The sequence below is a fragment of the Tinamus guttatus genome, unplaced genomic scaffold (assembly GCF_059628265.1).
Source record: "Tinamus guttatus ecotype Peru unplaced genomic scaffold, ASM5962826v1 Tinamus_guttatus_pri_ptg000397l, whole genome shotgun sequence".
Classification (NCBI taxonomy): domain Eukaryota; kingdom Metazoa; phylum Chordata; class Aves; order Tinamiformes; family Tinamidae; genus Tinamus; species Tinamus guttatus.
Window position 1 is genome coordinate 2,464,624 of NW_028288931.1, and position 16,649 is coordinate 2,481,272.

The 16,649-nt window shown below is 52.0% G+C and overlaps 1 protein-coding gene across 2 annotated transcripts; it reads left to right on the forward strand.

Annotated features, from left to right (window-relative positions):
- The first annotated feature begins 833 nt into the window (after positions 1 to 833).
- On the forward strand, positions 834 to 14,894 carry SELENON (selenoprotein N). Of its 2 annotated transcripts, none has more exons than XM_088531135.1 (12): positions 834 to 941; positions 3,827 to 3,947; positions 4,726 to 4,856; positions 5,087 to 5,299; positions 6,232 to 6,356; positions 7,158 to 7,295; positions 8,798 to 8,879; positions 9,869 to 10,057; positions 10,996 to 11,101; positions 11,609 to 11,721; positions 12,306 to 12,407; positions 14,339 to 14,894. In XM_088531135.1, exons 1-12 carry the CDS (start codon positions 834 to 836, stop codon positions 14,507 to 14,509), a joined length of 1,599 nt encoding a protein of 532 aa, XP_088387261.1. In that variant the 3' UTR covers positions 14,510 to 14,894. The 2 variants fall into 2 exon arrangements, with proteins under 2 accessions (XP_088387261.1, XP_088387262.1); XM_088531136.1 differs by having other exon boundaries at positions 3,830 to 3,947.
- Positions 14,895 to 16,649: the final 1,755 nt, after the last annotated feature.

Consider the following 16,649-nt stretch of genomic DNA (forward strand, 5'->3'; position numbering starts at 1 on the left):
AAATGATCAGGCAGGCTTAGGAGACAGCAAAAGCTTCAAAGCGTTAAATGCTAACGCTTCCTGCTACCCTTTGAGAGATCAAACACGCTGCAGCGTTAGCCCTGCAGCAGCAGCAAATGCACTAAATCTTCCCGAGCAATCGGGATTTCAGTGACAGTGCAGGATTGTGTGTAAGGAGAAGCGAGAGACTGATTTAAGGGGAAGATTAAAATGACTAAGTATGTATTTCTCGGCCAAGCCACTGCTTGGGAGCGATGTGACAACTGTGTAGAAGAAGCTGAAGGGCACAGAAAGCGAGGAGATGGGGGGATAGTTTGGGGTGACATAAAGGTTTGTGACCAGGAGCGATGGCACTTGGCAGTGCCACGTTTAACACCTCTTAGTGCCTGCATGGGAGGACCCTGCAGAAGCCGCTTTTCCCAGCGGGACGGACGTGGGTTCGGGGTCCAGTGACGCTTCCCTGCTGAGCATCACATGGGGACTGAGCGCTTCCCAGCTCAGAACTAAAAAATAATTAAAAGCAAAAGCCCTCTGAGAGCTCTAAAGAGATTAGAGGCATCACGAGGCCAGAAGGATGAGTGATTTCCCCTAAAAAATAAAAACAACAACAAAAAATAACTTTTAAAAAGGGAAATATATATATATATTTCTGTCGGAGATGGTCTTAAATCGCACCAAAAGGGAGGTGAACGCGGGCTGGTTTAACGGGAAGCGGGGCCGGCCGCCCCAGCCCCGGCGCCATGGGCGGCCTCTCCCCGGCGGCGCGGCCCGCGCGGCGCCTCCCCCGGGCGCCGGCCATGGCGGGCGGCGGCGCCGGGCGGCGCGGGGCGGCCATGGCGGGGCCCGGCGCGGCCCCTCCGCGCCTGGCGCTGGCGCTGGCCGCCATCGCCGCGCTCGCCGCCGTCAAGTACTACCGGGACGCCGAGGCCGCGCGGCAGCAGGTAGCGGCGGGAAGGGGGAGGCCGCGCCGAAATGGCGGGCGCCGTCGCCGCGCTGAGGCGGCCCCGCCGCGACCCGCGGCTGCTTCGGGGCCTGGGGTGGCCACCGGGCCGGGGCGGGGGTGGCTACCCGCGGGGTTGGGGTGGTGGCCACCTGAGGTGCCCGGCGGGGTCGAAGTGACTGTGGCTTTGTGGCCAGCACGCTGCGGTGGCCGCTGAACGTGAGGTGGCCCCGGGCCCGCAGCCGGGCTGTGGTGGCCACCGCGGAGCTGCCCGACTGTGTTAGAAGGGACTGAGGTGACCGCCGGGCTCGAGGTGGCAGCCGTGGGGCAGAGGAGACCACAGTGACCCGCGGGATCAGTGCCAGCCCCGGGCTCGAGGCGGCCCCGCAGGGCTGAGCTGCCCGGGCATCAAGGCCGGCAGCCCCTGATCCACGCACGGCAACTTCTCACCCCCCTCGAGAACGTGGCGAGCAAAAACACCCCTTCTTGCTGCATTATTCCCTTTAAAAAGAACCTGAAACTTTGTCTGATATTTATTTATTATTTTTATGTTAGAAACGCAGTTCTCCGCCCTGGGAGACTCTGACTGAAGGAGCAGCAAAAGGATAGGAAGTGGGAGTAGAACAAAAGGAAAGCATTTTTAATTTTCTTTTATTTTTTAAATATGTATTAGACTAATTGATATTGTTTTTGATTGCAGTCTGTACATGTCAAATAGCTGCCACGTGCTTTGGAGAAAGGGTCTCTATTATGGACAATGCTCCCCCGGCTCCATCGGAGCGCAGCCCTGAGCGTCCACAAAGGCTCACAGGGAAGAGCAGGCTTCTCCCTCTTGGCATTTCAACAGTAAAAAGCCAAATATTGTTAAAGGATGCATCTTTTCTTTCTCCCTTTTTACAGTGCAAAAAGGGGAAGATGACAAAAGTTCTTTATTAGGAGAATTCCTCAGTTGGAGATGGAACAGTCCTTCACGGGCTGTCCAAGAGCACAAACCACCGGTTGTTTGGGGTGTTTTGGGTATTTTGGTGTTGTGCGTGTGGGTTTGCAGAGCACAGGCAGGTGAATGTGGTTGGGCAGCAATGCAGAGGAGAATGAAATGTGAACAGCCCCAGGTTTTTGTATTTCCTTCAGCTTGCTGACCCCATATGTCTCCTCTCTTTGTATGGAAATGTTTGTTTAGCCAAGCAACCCACAAGCAGGTGGGAGAAGAAGAAGCCACAACCCTCCTCCTCCTCAGGAAGCCTGAGACTGCTGCAGCCTCACTCTGCCAGCATGGCCAGGGAAACTTGATTTCTTACAGCTGAAGGTCAGAAAGAAAGGGACAAGGGAGAGAGACGGGCTCTGGAGAGCTTTCTGCAACATAAACGCTAGCGAGAAGCAAAAGGCCAAGGCCTGACATCTTTCTTCCCTTTCGAGCATCATCTTTGGCATCTTCCTCGGGCGGGTGCTCCAGGGCAGGCGCCTGCTCCGCGGGAGCCCCTGGCTCTTGGCGTTCCGCTGCTCCGGGTGCAGTCCGAGGTTTAACTCGTTGTGTCGGGGCTCACTGCTTCCCTTTCTGCTCCAGCCTCGTTCAGTAAGTGCTCGTGGCTTTGTCCTAATGCCAAAGCAGCCGGCACTCTGAGTGCAAACTTCGTCATTCCCTGCCTGGCTCCTGTGTGTAGGTAGACTCTGCACTATCTTCTTCTTCCCTTTTTTATTATTATTTTTTTGCAAACACAGTTTCTGCTCGCTCCTCTCTGTGCCTTCGCCTTTCTCCAGCCGTGCCGGAGCCCAGCGCCCTGGTTTGTATTCCAGGGTCTTTGTTTCTGTCTGTCACAACCCTGAAACTGCCCTGGAAGCCTCTGAAGTGCAGTTGACAGCGGCAAAGCCTTCCAGGCTGCATTAGTGCTGCTTCAGGCTGGCAGGCAACAGATGGAAAATAAACTAGTTCAGGAGCCCTGGGGATGGTAACGGTGCTGCAGGCAACGGAGAATAAACACAGCTAAAGAGCAGAATGCAGAGGATTTATCCTTGCAGCTCTAGGCTTTTACTGGGGTGGCAGAGGAAGCTGTCCCAAATGATGGCTCCCAGGGGAGCTGCTGCAGGCTGGTAGGGAGAGATGTGGCTGGTCTGACTTGCTCGTTGTGCTTCTCTCTTCTCACACCACCGTGTCGCTCCTGTTCTGCATGCAGGTTGTCCCTTGCTCCCCTTTTTTCTGCGGAAGAATCCAGGATTTTTCCGAGGCTGCTCCAAGCGAGACGTTGCCTTTCGGTGGTGTTTTCCACTAGGGCTTGGCAGACTCTCCTGCCACATGTGCAGAGGGAGAACCTGAGGCACAGAGCGGCCGGGGTCTTGCCCAGGCCATGCAAGTGCTGTGTAAGTTTTGGGGAAGGCGATGGGATCTGCGGCTCCCGGATGGATGGCGAGGGAGGCGGCAGCTCTCCCTGCGGAGCCAAAGCCGAAACGATGAAGGTTTAAGCTGAGTTGTTTTATACAGAGCTACAAGGGCCCGGTTCACCTGTATGTGTGGTCGAATAGCCGTATATTGGGCCAACTTCATTTCACTGCACATTAGTTAAATTCCAGCAGTCAGGAGCTCCAGGTGCTCTGAATACCTGCAGGCTGAGGAAGAGTTGGAAAATTTCCTGGCAACAGACTTTGAGGATGACTTGGAGCAAATGATTCAGTTTGAATTGCTCAGCCAGATGTAGTTTTAATACGCTCATGCCAGCAGTTCCTGGACACCGATCCCTATTGTAAATAGCATAAAACCTTGCCAAGGGGCGTTAATCTTTCAATTTGATGGCTGTGTTTGCATGCTGTAAGAATGCAGATTAACTCCAAGAGGGCCCTGAATGAATTTGTGAGAGGCTGGACAGAAATCTCATTTACCTCCTCTTCCCGAAGCAGGAGCTGGCGCTGAAGTCCCTGGGAAGCGAGGGGCTATTTCTCTTTTCTTCTCTGGACACCAACAACGATCTGCACCTCAGTCCGGAGGAGTTCAAGCCAATAGCTGAGAAGCTGACAGGTAGGTCTCTCTCTGCCTTGCAGAGCTCCCCACACCGAGCAAGCTTTGCAGGTGCCCAGAAGTTTTTAGCCACGTTACTTTTATCTTCTGGGCAATGTTCTGCTTTACTTGATGAGTCTGCTGAGCTTTCCATGGTTTTGGAACAGCGTAAGCACCACACGCCACTTTCACAAAGTGCGGTTTTTATTAGACCAACAATCTCGCTGTTGGACTAGTAAAGCTCTCCAGTTACTTTGTCTAGGGCTTAGAGGGGATTTGGGATGGGCGAGTGCAACAAATACTGCTCAGGCCTGGCTCAGCCCAAACTGTTAGTGAGTCACGGTGCTTCATCCGTGCCCTCCTCTGGCTGTAGCAATGTCTCTCCAAGCTGTTACAAGCAATCGTGTTTGGAGACTCTATCAGTGTGTAGCAAATGTCTCTTGATGGTGCCAAGCAGAAATGCAGTGGTGATAACGTGCAGGAGAGCTCACAGTACAACACAAAACTGAGAGTTATTTGCTTATGCTGTATTGAATTGGCTGGAGTGTGTGTGTCTGTTCCCCCGGGTGAAATCCGACTGCCGGACGGTGCCGGCGGCTTTGGAATGTTGTTTGCTAAAAGGAGGGGTCCTCTTTAATCCCAGGGGTGAGTCTGAATTTTGCCGTTACGTACAGCATAATGACAGCTGGGAAGCTACAAGTGCTGCAGGATTTACCAGGATAAACGTATAATCACTTCATCTTTGTTTAAAGGGAGAAGGAGGGGAAACAGCTGCTTAAATTCCTGCCCTTTTGTCTAGGGATTGCTCCCATCGCAGAATTTGAAGAGGAGGAGACGCCGGATTCGAGCGGGGAGACGTTGTCCGTCGTGGCTAAATTCCAACCGTTGGTCATGGAAACGATGACCAAGAGCAAAGACGGTTTCTTAGGGGTAGGTATCGTGCACGTCCTGCACACACGACCAGAAATGCAGGTGTCCTCTGGGTTGGCAACTTCACCCTTCACCAGGGTGCCAGGCCTGCAGTCTCCTAAGGGCCTGGGGCCACAGTATTTGTCATCTGGGCCACGGTATTTGTCACAAACCCCCACAGCTGCTTGTTCACTGCGAGCACAAGGGGAACAGCTCCCGTCACTGGCTCTGCTGCTCTGTTTTGTTCACAGATTTCTCATGTGGCCCTGTCTGGGCTGAGGAATTGGACCACCCCAGCAGCCCCCAGGAGCATGATGTTTGCCAGGCAGTTCAAAGCCTTTCTTCCCCCAAAGAATAAACTGGATCTTGGGGATCCGTGGTGGATAATTCCGAGTGAATTAAACATCTTCACTGGGTATCTTTCCAACAACCGATTTTACCCTCCGCCTCCCAAGGGCAAAGAGGTGAGATAGGAACTGTTCTTTCTGCCTACCCAAAAGGTGATTTGTGCAAATGTTCTTTTGTGGTGCCTGAGCTCACACTTGTGTCTGTAGGAAAGCGGTGTTGTGGTACGTCAGTCCATGGACCTCCTGGGGATTAGGACTGTTGAGGAAGCAAGTGGACACTGTAACTGTAGTTCTTGATCCTATGTTAGTGGGACTTGCTTCAGTACAAAACGCTCTGTAGCCTGGAGGAGCGGAGGGAATTCCTGGAGCACCCAGGCTGTCATATTTTGTCTTCCTGGGCTTTCTCAGGCAGCAAAAAATGCATCAACATATAGGCAGGAACACCACGGCCTAAATCAGAGGTAAAACTGCAAGCAAGAAGCAGTAGGTGCCTGTCCTGACCAGCCTGGGCTGTGGTCTGCTTCATCTTGAAGTGTTTGGGTGCTTTAGGCAAGTTCCTCCAAGACAAGGGAGGGGAGAGGATTATTGAGAAGGCCCTTGGATGAAGCAGCTGCAGCTGGGGGAGCTGTTGCTGGCTGCTGCCCTCCAGGCAGGGCATCTGCTGAGGAGCAAAACGAGTTTGTAAACCCGGGGCAGGTGTTAGCAATCGCAGGGCTGATAAACCTCTGAGCCTTGTGTTTATTGATTGCATAGGCCCTCTTAGAAAGTCTTAAGTAGTATTGATGGATACAGCCTCACGGATCAGCTTACAGTGCTCAGACATCCACCCGACTGGGATGATGAAAACTTTCAAACCATGGGAATAGATTTGTTTTAAAAAGCAGCCTCTTGCTTTATGCCCTTGTTTCTCAATTAAGGAAGTTCCCAAGCCAGTTTTTATGTCGGAGCCATTATCTGACCTTCCTGACGTGGTGGGGAGTGTTTTGGAGCTGCAGCGGGCTGCTAGAGGGATTGTTCTCACTTTTGCTCTCTTACAATTCTCTCCCTAGGTCTTAATCCACAAGCTCCTGAGCATGTTCCACCCGCGCCCCTTCGTGAAAACCCGCTTTGCTCCGCAGGGAGCCGTGGCCTGCATCCAAGCCAGCAGCTCCTCCTACTACACCATCGCGTTCAGGTGAGGGCTCCAACGTGGCCTCGCGGGGCCGGGGGACACTTCAGAGCTTGCTCTGCATCTCTGAGCGGTGGAGAAGGCCGCTGTGAGCGCGTGGCAGAGCGCACGTGTGGCTGCATGTGCAGGTGTGTTCCCAAGCAAGGCCACCTGCCTCCTGCCCAGGGGAGATGAAGCAGTTGGGTGGTTTTGAGCAGCTCCAGTCCAGCTGTGATGCTTGGCTGAGGCCCGAAGAGGGCACTCGTGCTCCCTGTGTCCCCGCACCTGTGGGGACACAGGGACTGCTGTCCACATCCAGGGCGATGGCCTTCCTTAATACCCCTTGGTTGAGAAATGGCCCTGGCTGAACGGGAAGAATCTGATTAGCAAGGAATTTGTTAGCTTTCTGTGTTTTTTTTGTTTGTTTGCTTCTTTTTAATCCAGGGATGGGGCATTTGCTTCAAGGCAAAAATTCTGGGTTCTCTTCTTTTACCGGGAATGTTACACACCTTCTTGTTGCTGGATCAGGCTGGAAGAGAGACTGAGGAGTTGTAGTCTGTTCTGCTTCAAGCAGTAACAGCCACTGTAACCCGGCCTTCCTGGGCAGCCCCTTGTTGCTCGAGTCCAGAACCTGTTAGCACTAGAGCATCTCCTGACCCGGGGCATCTGCCCCAGCCCTTTGCCCTCTTTCGTGTGCGTCATGAGAAGCTTCTGAACTGAACCTCTCTGTCCCAGTTTAGCTTCATGATTTCTGGGGCCTGGAAGTCACTTCTCCCAGCTGCCATCTGCAGCACAAGATCTGTTCTGATATCTCCCTTCTCATTTCAGGATCCACGCTGAGTTCCAGCTGAATGAGCCACCAGATTTCCCCTTCTGGTTTTCCCCAGGGCAGTTCACAGGTTACATCATCCTCTCCAAGGATTCTTCCCATGTCCGGGAGTTTAAGCTCTTTGTCCCTAATAACAGGTAGAGCTTTTCCTTTCTCTCCATGTGCGTTGAGTGGGGACTTGAGGATTGCTACAGGCAGGGAAACCCAGGAGCTCTGGGATCCTGCCCTGTGCAGCAGTGGGGGCTGTACCTGGGAGGAGGCTGGTGGGCCTTTTCCCTGTGCAGATCCGAGTGCAGTAACAGCCCGATGTCCCTTGTAGGACATGGGTTTTCTGGAGCACGTGGAGACTGCAGATCTGTGGTCTGAGCTTTGGGCAGGCTAATTCTGCCCTTTGCTTGTCTGTTTTCCCCACACGTTCCTCTCTGCCTCCATTCTGTGGATATAACAGTGCCCCAAACTGGTTCTGATGGAGGTTTTCAGGAACAGCTCTGTGTGTTGCTATCAACGGGTCTAGGGAGCATCTGGCAGGGAATGACAAGGGCAGGGATACGGGGACAAGGACTTGGAGTTGTGATTGGGGTCGATGTCCTTACACCACCTGGCTGCAGTTGGCACGTGCTTCAACCCTGTGTGTCCAAACTGTCCTGGGTCAAACTGCTCCAGTGAGGAAGGCACCTGCAGCCCCATGGGCAGATGTGTGGGAACAGAGGGATTTAAGTTATCTGGGTGTTGCTGTAGACAGGCATTCCTGTTGCAAACACCAGGAGACTCCTTGGGTGTCTGTGCTGGACAAGCTGAAGCTGTGCAGCAAAAAAAAAAAAAAAAAAAACCTGAAATCTCTTAAAAGTCTGGATGAAATGAGCTCTGCAGTTCTCTGTAAAACTGGCAAAGCATCTTTACCAGTTCCCTGGCCCATTTCAGGACCTGATTCATTTTCCAGTAACTTTCACCTGTAGTTGGAGCATGGGCAGGGACAGGCAGGGCATGGAGAGGGAGAGCCTGGATTGAAGCACTGGAATTTGGTAAAGGCCGATGCTCTTGTTTCAAAATATGTGTTCACTTGCTGTTTTCTGTGTGCAGTTTCACACTGGCTCGTTACTGCTTTTTGACAGGCAGCTGGAAGAGCTTCAGGGGAGAGAAGCTTCAAATCTCTTTGCCCATGATGGCTGGAGTGAAAATTCTGTAATAACATTACCCTGGCGACTCAGTCCGTATGGTTCTGTCAGCACATTTGTTACAGCAAGCAGACCCTTGTGGCTCTGCCAACTTCTTGCAAGGGCATTTTACTTCCAAAAAAACCCAAAAAACAAACAAACAAACCAAAAAAAACACTTATAAAGTTCAACAGGATCAGAATGTGCAAGTGAGGGTTGGGAGGAAAGAGGAACAAATACACCCCTCTCTTCTGTACTTTGAGTACTCAGAGGTGGAACACGTGTGCCCAGAGGGCTGGGTAGGTGCCTGGGCCCTGGTGCAGACACATCCAGGGTTGTGCAGGGCTCTCTGCTCTCCCAGCACGGGGCTGTTGGGCTCCTGGGCTCACCCTGCGAGAGGAGCATTGGATCTTCTCCCAGGCTGTGCTTTCCCATGCGCAGCTTTAGCCTTGGCTGACCCTGAGTGTTTTGGGTTCTCCTTTCAGGTCCCTGAATGTCGACATGGAGTGGCTGTACGGGGCGAGTGAAAGCAGCAACATGGAGGTGGATATAGGTTACCTGCCTCAGGTCTGTACCCACTCGCTGTGCTCCACATGAGCACAGCATCTTCGCAGGGATTTACCTCCCCTTGCTCCTGAGCTGCGTAACTTCAGCTATCTCTGCTCTTAAGAGCGTTCTCTTGAATGCTACAGTATAATATTTCACATCTGTGTGTGTGTATTTTGCAGCCATGTGGCTCACTATTGCCAGCTCTTGTGGGTCTCTATTTTTTCTCTTGTTTGTAGTGTGGGTTGAATTCCAGGCTCCTGGAGTCATGGACGTGCAGAGTCATGGGAGTTTCCCTTATACAAAAAAAAAAAAAAAAATCTGAGCTGGGAGTTTGGGGCTGAACCCAGGCTCTGAGCCCAGAGGGGTTTTAGAAAAACAGCGTATCTGGATTTAGAAATGCATGAAGTTTTTCCTTTATTTCGTGGTAACCCCAGCTCAGGGGACAGGAAATTTAAGTCATGATCTTGAATGCCTGAGGTTAGGGCTTCTTCTAAACTAGGTCCATATTTCTTTTTGCTTGTCAGAAGTTCTGAGAACAGACAGACAAAATAATTTCAATGTACAGGAACACTGAGGTACAGGGAAGTCCCTAAACAGCTGTCCCTGCTGCACCCTCTTGTGGCTAGAGGACTGTCTGAGGGCTGTGCTGGCAGGATGAGCAAGAGCTTCCAGATAACCCTGCCACATCCCGACAGTTTTAAGGATCTGTTGTCCCATAGTCAAAAACTTTCCACTGGCAGGGTAGCAGCATGTAGTGAACAAGTCTCTCGTGCAATCTCAGTCTAGCAAGATGTACTATAACTGGAAGATATAAAGTTGTGTTTCTGGTATTCCTCAATAAAACATAATTCAAAATGGTGAAGTGCAGCTCCAGGAACAGAAATCAAGTTAATGATCTGTGTGTCTTCATTAGAAGTCCTACTTTGCATCCTTATCTTGTCCTGCAGTCCTGGCAAGCCAGGAGTGATATATCAATAATATCTAACTCTGAGCCTGTTCTTCTGCAGATGGAGCTGGAATCGACAGGGCCTTCCATCCCCTCGGTGATCCATGACGAGAATGGGAACGTGATTGATAGCAGGGATCCCTCAGGGGAGCCCATTCAGTTTGTGTTCGAAGAGATAACCTGGCAGCAGGAAATCCCCTGGGAAGAGGCAGCCCAGAAGCTGGAATTGGCCATGTATCCATTTAAGAAGGTGAGGATGGGGCTGTGCTCTTTCTTCTATTATACATCTGTTTGAGCAGAACACGTTTCACTGAGATGTTGGCATTTTCACTGAGATGTTCAATCACCTCAAGGGCCAGCAGGGATCAGAGGCCATAATTTAACAGCACTTGGAGTAGCAGGAGGATTTCCCTGCTCAGGGGCACCATGCAGGTGCTGCATGTGTGACATGATGGGGGCTCCAGTTTCCCAGGAGAGGGAACAGCCTCCCGGAAAGGCCGTTTGGGGCTGCACAGTAGCAGGAGCACAGCCCAGATGTCACGTCATTCCCAGCTCATTCTGTAAATGTAGGCTCATCCTTCTTTCCTCTTATCAGCAGTTGCTGATGCTGATTTCAGAGCAAGGCAGTAATTGCACTTCTTACAAATGACTTTCCTTTGGCGTTACTTTTGCAATGTTCTGCTGCCTTTGGACCAAGCTTTCCTTATCAACAGAAAACACACACTCTGTCTGCATGTCCACACCCTTCAAGGAGACTCAGATTCATAGCACTGAGTGACCTAAATTATTTAGCATGCCAGTAGCCTCTGGAGCAGATGGCTACTGCCTGTCACTGCTCCCTTGGCTGAAGGGACATGTTTCAAAGGCTGCCTCCTTGTGCCTGAGCTTACAAATGCCCCTGAGCTGCCAAGATGTTAATAAAGTTCCCTCCCTTTGAGTGACTGGAACGTGCTCTCTGCAGAGTCCCTCACAGGCAGTTTTTAGGCAGTTTCAGCGAGCTTTCGTAGTAAATATCTGTGGGTCCCTGAGGGGAGGAGCAATGAAGTTGCCCATGGGGAGAGCACTGCTATCACGCTGCAGCTCTGTGTGTTGCCAACGTGACATAGTAGGTCCATCCCTGCAGATCCTACTCGTGTTTGAGGTGAGCTGTTCTGCTGCACGTTTTTCAAACTCTCTCTCTGCCTCCAGGTTTCCTATCTTCCCTTCACGCAAGCTTTTGAGAGAGCAAAAGCAGAAAAGAAGCTGGTGCACTCGATCCTGCTGTGGGGTGCCCTGGATGACCAGTCCTGCTGAGGTGAGGGCTGCTCCCACTTGGGCAGGGGAGTGATATGCATGATCCAGGGACTCGGAGTCACGGAGGAGCCAGTGGATCCTTAGGTTTGATCCTAAGTGCACTAAACCAGGCAGCCTCCTTGGCAGGCTGGTTCTGCATGGCAGAACCTTGGCAGGCTGATATGCATGATCCAGGGACTCGGAGTCACGGAGGAGCCAGTGGATCCTTAGGTTTGATCCTAAGTGCACTAAACCAGGCAGCCTCCTTGGCAGGCTGGTTCTGCAATGCCTTTGGTTGCCTTAAAAGCAGCCGGCATCTGCTCTGAGTCTTCTCTGCCAGCAGCATGCACTGGAAATGGTAAAATATGGAAAACTGCCAACAAGTGAGAAAATAGACGATGGACCTGCTTGGGGAGGCCTCAGCCAGCTGCCACGGCAGCCAGCCACTGAGCAGAGCAGTGGCTTCAAACATGGCAACAGTGACCTCAGAAGTGCACCAAGTAACTGTCTCCCACCTTTCCTGTGTCAGGTTCGGGGCGAACTCTCCGGGAGACCGTCCTGGAAAGTTCGCCCATCCTCGCCCTACTCAACGAGAGCTTCATTAGCAGCTGGTCGCTGGTGAAGGAGCTGGAGGAGCTGCAGGTGGGTGTCACAAATGCCCTTGGCGCAGGTGAAGGCAGGGGGTGCCCGGCACCAGGGTGCAGGTAGGAAGGGGGAGCTCACGCCTGTGCTGATGGGGATTGCAGTTCCAGGCCCTCTGTGTCTTAGCAATGGCAATGGCAAAAGAAAACAAACACCAGATGGAGTCAGGCTAAGGACACAGTGATCTCCTTCACTCTGTTATAGTGCTAATATTAAAAACTAAACCAGATGCCTCATTGAGAGATAGCCCAGCCCAGGACCATTTGTGCCATCGACAGACTGACAACCCTGCGCCTCCTCATTGCACCTTTCCATGCTCATAAGCCTGTCTCTGGCACATGCTGTTATTTGGGGGCAGTCACAAAAGCTGTGAAAAGCCCTGATCAGGGTGTTTATGCGCCCGAGAACTGCCAGGGACAGGGTGATCTTACTGCGATCTGCTGCTAGGGTCTGTGACAAGCAGGAAACCCTGACTGAAAGGGAACAGTAAAGCACATGGTGAGAATGGAGCCAGGCACGGTACTAGCATGGTGCTCTGCTAGCAGTGGTGTGTGCAGCCTGCTTCCCTTGGGCTCTCTTTACAGACCAACAAAGAGAACGAGTTCCACAGCAAGCTGGCTGCCCTGCACCTTGCGAAGTACAACTTCCCCGTGGAGATGATCATCTGCCTCCCCAACGGCACGGTGGTAGGTTTGTCACCCCTTCAGCTGGGCTTGTCTCTTCCCCTCAGCCCGCGTTCTCTTCCTCTTCCCCAAACACGTCGCTCCCCGGAGAGAGGAGATGGCGTCATCCAAAGTGCTTGGAAGACACCCAGCTGGTTCAGGCTCTATTACTGGAAGTGTGGTGCTGTTTATCAGGATGAGGGTAGGACACATGGAACAGAATGAGCTCCAGCTTGCAGGAGGCACTGGAGTCGCATCCAGAGATGCCCACGAGGCAGGGTGTTGAAAGGCCTGAGAAGAGGTCAGTGTCCTGCAGACTGATGTCCTTATGGGCCCCTGTGCCCTCAGGCTTGCTGGGCCTGGACAGGACTAGAGGCTGGCTCCTCTGTCCAGCAGCAGCCCAGAAAATACAGGGGCACCTGTAGACCTGAAGCTCTTATCAGCTTCCTGAGCTGTTCCCTGCTTCCCCGGGTACTCTGTGGGGCTGTAGTCCCTTGCACTGCTGGGCTCTTGGGTATTGTGACAGACAGTAGCACGTGCTCTACCAGGAAATATGCATCAAATGCACTTTTATTCAGAGTCAGAAGAGAGAGAATACCTCTAGCAGGAAGGGAAAGCAATTGAGCTTCAAACATTTCTTCATTCTGTCCCATAGAATCCTTGGAAGGGACCTCTCGAGGTCATGTAGTCCAACCCCCTGCACACGCAGGGTCACCTAGAGCACGTGGCACAGGACTGCGTCCAAGCGGGTTTGAAGATCTCCAGAGAAGGAGACTCCACAACCTCTCTGGGCAGCCTGTTCCAGTGCTCTGGCACCCTCACTGTTAAGAATTTTTTCCTTAAGTTCCTGTGGAACTTTCGATGCTTTAGTTTCCGGCCCTTTCCTCTAGTTCTGTCAGTGGCCACCAGTGAAAAGAGACCAGCACCGTCCTCTGCACTCCCTCCCTTGAGGTACTTCTAGACACTGCTCAGGTCCCCTCTCAGCCTTCTCTTCTCCAGCTGAACAGGCCCAGCTCCCTCAGCCTCTCCTCATAGGGCAGATGTTCCAGGCCCCGATCATCCTTGTAGCCCATCCCCATGTTGCAGCTGGCAACCTTTGGAAAGCAATTGTAGCTCGTGTCATGAACCCTCTTTCTGTCCTTCATGATCCTGCTTTAGAGAAAGTCTCTCCTTATCAACGTTCTAGGATGTTTCTCTTTTTTTTTTTTTTTTTTTTATTTTCCCTCTCCGGGCTTGTCACTGCAGATCAGCCATTAGCAAGTCAACAAGCCTTGGATCTGAAGAACAACAACAGCCCGTGACACTTGACGCGGCAGCACCGCGCTCTGTGTCAGCGGCTGGGCTGTCTGACGGGGAGGATCCTGCCAGGTTCCTGCCAGGCCAATCTGAGGGTGCCCCACACTTGCCAGCTCCCACCTAGTAACATTTGCAGTGACTTGTTGCTGTCTCTTTAGTGGCTGCCCTCCAAATTAAGCTGTTGACTGCAGAGCTAGTGAGTGACCTCAGCTCAGCGAGTTGCAGCCTGTCAAGGTTGCTGTGGTCATTGGCCACATGTCCCCCCTGCCCATCTCCTCTGGGAAGCAGAAGGCACGGGGACATTTTAAGCTCACCCGTTGGTTTTGCAGCCAGGCTGGACTGGGAGCACACATTGAAACAGTCCATGCATGTAGGCTGCTAACTCCCCCAGCCCTTGTTCAGCTTGTGAATTGTGTAATTTTGCCCAAATCACCTTTTTCTTAACCATGCCGAGCAGAGGGTCAGTACATTTGGAAAAGCAGGACTAACTGTTAAGTGGAAACTTGATTCCTGGATGCTGAACTAGCATTTGGAAAGCATTAGAGAGTCTTAAATTTAATCGCAGTCTTGTCATCTGTGTCCTGGCTAGAGGCCAAAGCAGTGGGTGGTGAATTGATGTGGCCTTTAAAGTCTCCTCTCCCACCTGTTTTCTTTCCCAGATTCACCATATCAATGCCAACTACTTCCTGGATATTACTTCTATGAAGCCTGAAGATGTTGAAAGTAGCATCTTTAGTTTCTCAAGCAATTTTGAAGACCCTTCTACTGCAACTTACCTCCAGTTCCTGAAAGAAGGACTGCAAAGAGCAAAACCATACCTGCAAACCTAAAAACTATGGCACCTGCCAGCCCACGGAGGTGGCCAAAGACATCAGAGATCTCTTTTCATTACAGCAGTTCTTCCTCCTCTTCATTGCCAGGCATTGCTGTTACGATGCAGACAGTCCCAGGCCTGGAGCTTTGTGCCCAGTGATCTAGGGCTGTTGAAGAGGCTCCGTTTGGAGTGACACCGGTGTCCTTTTACATAACCTGCCCTTTGGAGTTCAGGCGATTTTTTTTACAGGAGTGAGAATACTTGAATCTGTAAACACTATGTACATGTACCTTGGTGTGTCACCAGCCTTCATATTTTTCCACCTCCTGTTGAAACTGTATGTGGTGAGATTCCTGTGACAACTCTACCAAGTGTCACCTGCAGACACACGATCTCAAGGACCGACTTTGTGCTGGATCACGGAGAACGGCACTGCCATCACGGCCACGCGCTCGGGGCGAGTCCCTCTGCCCTGCGGGTGAGGAATCCAGCACGGGTGGAAAGGCCTTTCCTGTTATCCAAGGTCCTCACGCCTCCTCTCCAAGGGCAGCTCTGAGGTTAATGGCTGTAAACTATTCCATGGATGGATCCCAGCTCTTCAGGATGGCATTTATTGACCGCAGGGGCACCAAATGCTTGTGTGGGGACTCTAGCTGCTAGTGTGTAGACATGCAAGTTGGGGGGGGTCTGTCTAGAGGCCTGGGCTCTGAAGTAGCCTCTTTCCAAACCCCCTCCAGACGTGTGTCCTGGGGGTCGTGGTGCAAGACCTGTCTCACTCAGCCGGGTTCTTTGTGTCCGAGGGAGATGGTGAACTGCCATGGTGAAAATAGCCATGGAGAACCAGGCCCCGTGTTGCAGCTTGGAGATGCCAGGTGAGGATGGGGGTAAAGCTCGTTATTTCCACCAGTGCAGTGTGAGCACAGCACGTTACAGGACGGGCTGGTGAGTGGTGACCCCATCCCGTACCCGGCACTGCTCCCACCCAGAGCTTTGTCCTCCCCGTGAGTCTGCTCCCTGGTTGCTCCTATCCACATTCATTTGGAGAGTTTCCACTAAACAGATCACACTAAGCAAGCGAACCATGACCAAGTTCCCTTTGGGAAGGGTTTAGGTTTACACTTGCCCTAAGACCATTAGCTGGTTGGGAACTGAGCCGTTTTAGAAGCCAGTATTATAAAGAAGCTTCCACAAACACTTTCCAAAGAAGAAGTTGTTCAGACAACGTTGACCGTCATCTGTGACCACCCTGAGCAGTCAGTTCTGTCTGGAACACGTGCTTGGCTACAGGGTAATTTGGGGAAGAGTGTAAGTGAAGCAGGTTTAAAGCATTTTCCCGTAGCTATGTGAGACAGAGCATCTCCACAGGATGGCTGCAAACAGCCATGGTTGTAGATGTTTTCCCTGCTCTCTAAAGCACAATTTAGTTGGACCAAATCAAAACAGAGAAAAGTCTTTTTTCAAAGGGGCATTTTCATTCCTGGAATTCACAGCCAGGAAGGAACCAGGGGTCTCCTCTTACCCTGTCCCTGTCCTGGCCCCAGCTCTTCTGTCTGTATCCACGGCTGGAGGCTGCGCTGAGCTTAGACGGACCTTTGGGCTTACCCAGTATAGCTCCACTAATTGCTGCAGTGAAATTAATTACCCCTGGGACGTTTCTCAGTATCAGCTTTATAACTATGCATTAGCTCTGCACTTTTCCAGCCCTCCGAGGGGCCTGCAGCGATCACGCACTCGGCTCTGGCAGTTTTCAGGGGTGGCTCCGGGAAGCGTTGACGTCTCCAGGCACTGTTGGGACCGACCTGCAGCTGCTGCGTCCCGTTGCAGTCCCTGGCTCCTTCGGAAGCGCAGTTTTTGTGCAGAGCTGCCTTTCTGGCTTTTACAAAGCTGCTTTTGAGGTATTTTTGTTGCACCTTTCTTTATCCCCTCAGTAAGAGGCCTAAGACATGCAAGCCGTGTTGTGAGCTGCACCCTGCCAGAGAATTCGTGCTGTTAGGAGCCCTGGAAACACCTTGATTTTGCTCCCACAAACCAGAGCCCTGAACAACTTGCACAGCCTGGAGGCACTCACAAGTTCTCCTGGGCTGTGGGAGTGCAAGGGAAAGGGATTAACCCAAAGTGTGGTCCAAATCCCGCTCCTTCAAGAGCAAAGAGTTTGG